Source organism: Nematolebias whitei, chromosome 14 (genome assembly GCF_014905685.2).
Source record: "Nematolebias whitei isolate Nwh7 chromosome 14, NemWhi1, whole genome shotgun sequence".
NCBI lineage: Eukaryota > Metazoa > Chordata > Actinopteri > Cyprinodontiformes > Rivulidae > Nematolebias > Nematolebias whitei.
This window is the reverse complement of record NC_056511.1, coordinates 36,519,301-36,522,388: the sequence shown is the minus strand read 5'-3', so window position 1 is coordinate 36,522,388 and position 3,088 is coordinate 36,519,301. Positions and strand designations below refer to the sequence as shown.

Genomic DNA, 3,088 nt, shown 5'->3' with positions numbered 1-3,088 from the left:
CACAAACTGGGGTTGCATGAACTGGTGTATGTTTTTCAAAATGGAAAAAAAGAAAAAAGAAAGTTGACCATTTGCATGCGTCCTGTATGAGCAACATGCTGCTCCCTCATGGCAAACATTGCCACATCATCTGATGTACGGTGATCCCGGGTGCAAGCAGTGTTTTAAACTGAGGGAGCAGCAGCTCAGCTGTGAGCCCCTCTCCATCTCCGAGCGCTCAGAGCAGAGCTCCCTGCACTCAGACACGCTGCAGATGAACCACACATGCACACAGCCACCTCCTGCTCCACAGCAAAGAGAGCTCACCATCGAAGGAGGGCACAGCCTGACTGTGTGTCAAGACTCATGTTTCAGCTGCATTAGTTCTAATGGTAACACTTTACAATAAGGTACACAAAATTTGATTAACTACTAGGGAACACCTCAGGAACGAACCAGGAGCTAATCAGGTAGTTAATCAGTACTTGCTGGGGAACACACAGCCAAGCTTTATTAAGGGACTACTGGTTAGTTACCACAGAATCAGAGGGAAAATTCTCCATGTTGGTTCTGAATAAACCCTGCACCAGTGTTTCCCAGTGATGACTGATTTTACTGGATTTTCTCTTTTGTAAACCAATTGATGAAAGACTATCTATTTCATAATCTTGTACTGCTGTCATCTTAACTATGTCTGACTGTCACTTGCTGATACCAAATCATTGCCTGGCTATTATTTTGTTCACTGATGTAGTGAAGCATCATACCAAGTAGGAACCCCTGACCATTACCTACTGGTTTGTTCCTGTGGTAACTAACAAGTAGTCCCCTAAAAAGACTTGGCTGTGTGTTCCCTAGTAAGTACTGGTTAACTACTCATTAGCTCCTGATTCATTTCTCTTTGGTTTCCTTGGTAACTACCCATTAGTTCTTGATTAGTTCTTCTTCCTTTACAAGGTAATTAACCAGTAGTCCCCTAACAAGACTTGGCTTTGTTTTCCCCAGTAGTTAGTTAGTTTCCTTAGTAGTTAATCAAATTTTGTGAACCTTATTATAAAGTGTTACCGTTCTTATAATTAAAGAATATTAACACCAAAAGATTAATATTTGTATGCCCCAGATGTTAACAATTGTGTGTTTCAGTTTAACTTAACTTTATTTTCCCCAAAACTCACCAAGTTCTCTGTAAGAGCGTCAGTTTCAGGTGTTTTTAGTTTATCATAAATATCTGTATGCCTGTATTTGTACATTTTGAACAGTTTAGAGATGTGTGAAAATGTTGAGTGACAGTAATTTTAATTTAATACGTTATTGTAGCATCCCAGAGAGACTAGCTGGAAAGGATGTTGGGTAGCCCTGTGGCAATTACAGTATGTGTGCAATGTTTCTGAGTGTGGAAATTGGTTGTTCTTGTTAATGTCTTGTTCTCGTTTGGTTTGACATTTATGCTGAAGTCTCTGTTATTGGCTGTAAACTGACTCCACGAGTCAGAGGTTGTTCCCAGTATGTCTAAGGGGGAAAGTACTTCCTGTTGGATGCGGAAAGTGTACCAATAATAAAAGGTGACGTTAGACGAGAGCAACTCCATTGTGATTTTATTGCTAGTACTTAAGAATTGCAATAATATTTTTCTCCACACTTTTATAAGGGGGAGGGAGGTCTCCAAAAAGAGTAGGTTTTGTATGCTTGTGAAAATGTTGAAAACTATGAATCATCCCTAAATTTAAGTCCACTCAACTCAGTCCACTATTCTCAACTCGAGTAAACTTAACTCGGGTTAACTCAATTCAAATCAACTAAACTCAATTAACTAAAGTCAACCAGTCAACTTGTCTCAACTTGGGTAAACTCAACTAATTTGAAGTCAACTAAACCCAGCGAGTTCAACTCAAAACAACTCGGGTCAACACAGCTCAGCTGTGAGCGCTACTATCCCTGTTGCGTTAACGTCGTTTGTCTTTAATCTCTCAGCTGTAGTTTTTTTTATTTAGTTTTAGTTTTGTCATTCTTGAGCATTTGAATAAAAATTGGAACGTCTTTAGATCTTCAGGTCATCTAGTCTGCCTTTGGTGTTGCTGTGTTTGCTTGACTGACTATTTTTGCGCTGATTTTCAACAGGAGTCTCAGACACAGGACTGGATATTTTTGTCTTCTCCACATCGTCGCCCTCTCCCCTACCTTTCCTTTCCACAGCCATGTTGTCTCTGTTTTGTTTGTACACTGCTTTACTGTTGTAAGGGTTGTAGGCAGAGTTTGGCTCAGTAATGACGTACTTTGAGTCAGCTGGGAAGGGTTCAGACATCACGGAGTGACCTGTCAAGTAGGTGTAGTTTGGAGCAAAGGGCTTGACTCCTTCATTTAGGGACTTGGAAGCCTCAAGTGCAGCCTTTGATCTTCTGTAGCGTAGCCCCTGATGACACTTTGTGAAACCTAGATGGTACATTTCAATCAGATTGAGTAATAGGGACACACAAGCCACTGCTAGCATGAAGAGAATGAAGATCGTCTTCTCCGTGGGCCGGGAGACATAACAGTTCACCATGTTAGGACAAGGCCAGTGGTTGCAGGTGTACATCGGCTTGAGCTGAAACCCATACAAGAAGTACTGCGCTACAATAAATGCCACTTCGAAGAGAGTCTTGAAAATAATGTTGAACACGTAGGTTCGAAGAAGTGCACCTTGCAAACGCACATGACCCTGGTTGTCCTTAATTGAGGCCTTTTTGGTCTTATTGCTTAACTGCTGCTGGTTGTTTTCGCTTTTACTGGCAAGTTCCTTCAGTTTCTCCTTCTCTTTTTCTTCCATGCGGACCAGATGGAGGATGTGACCTAGATAAATAAGAGTGGGGATGGAGACAAAGATGATCTGGATCACCCAGAAGCGGATGTGAGAAATGGGGAAGGTCTTGTCATAACAGACATTTTGACAACCAGGTTGTTTGGTGTCGCATGTGAAGCTGGACTGTTCGTCACCCCACACTTTCTCCGCAGCAGTCCCCAGCACCAGTATGCGGAAAATGAACAGGACCGTGAGCCAGACCTTGCCCACGACCGTGGAGTGTTCCTGGGCACTCTCCAGCAGCTTCCCCAACAGATTCCAGTCCCCCAT

At 42.3% G+C, this 3,088-nt stretch overlaps 1 protein-coding gene across 1 annotated transcript; it reads right to left on the bottom strand.

The window, feature by feature from the left end:
* Window positions 1–1,920: 1,920 nt before the first annotated feature.
* LOC119420646 (gap junction alpha-3 protein) lies at window positions 1,921–3,088 on the bottom strand. Its single transcript, XM_037688065.1, has 2 exons — window positions 2,293–3,088; window positions 1,921–2,262 (listed from the first exon to the last, which is right to left on the bottom strand). Exons 1-2 carry the CDS (start codon window positions 3,086–3,088, stop codon window positions 2,018–2,020), a joined length of 1,041 nt encoding a protein of 346 aa, XP_037543993.1. The 3' UTR covers window positions 1,921–2,017.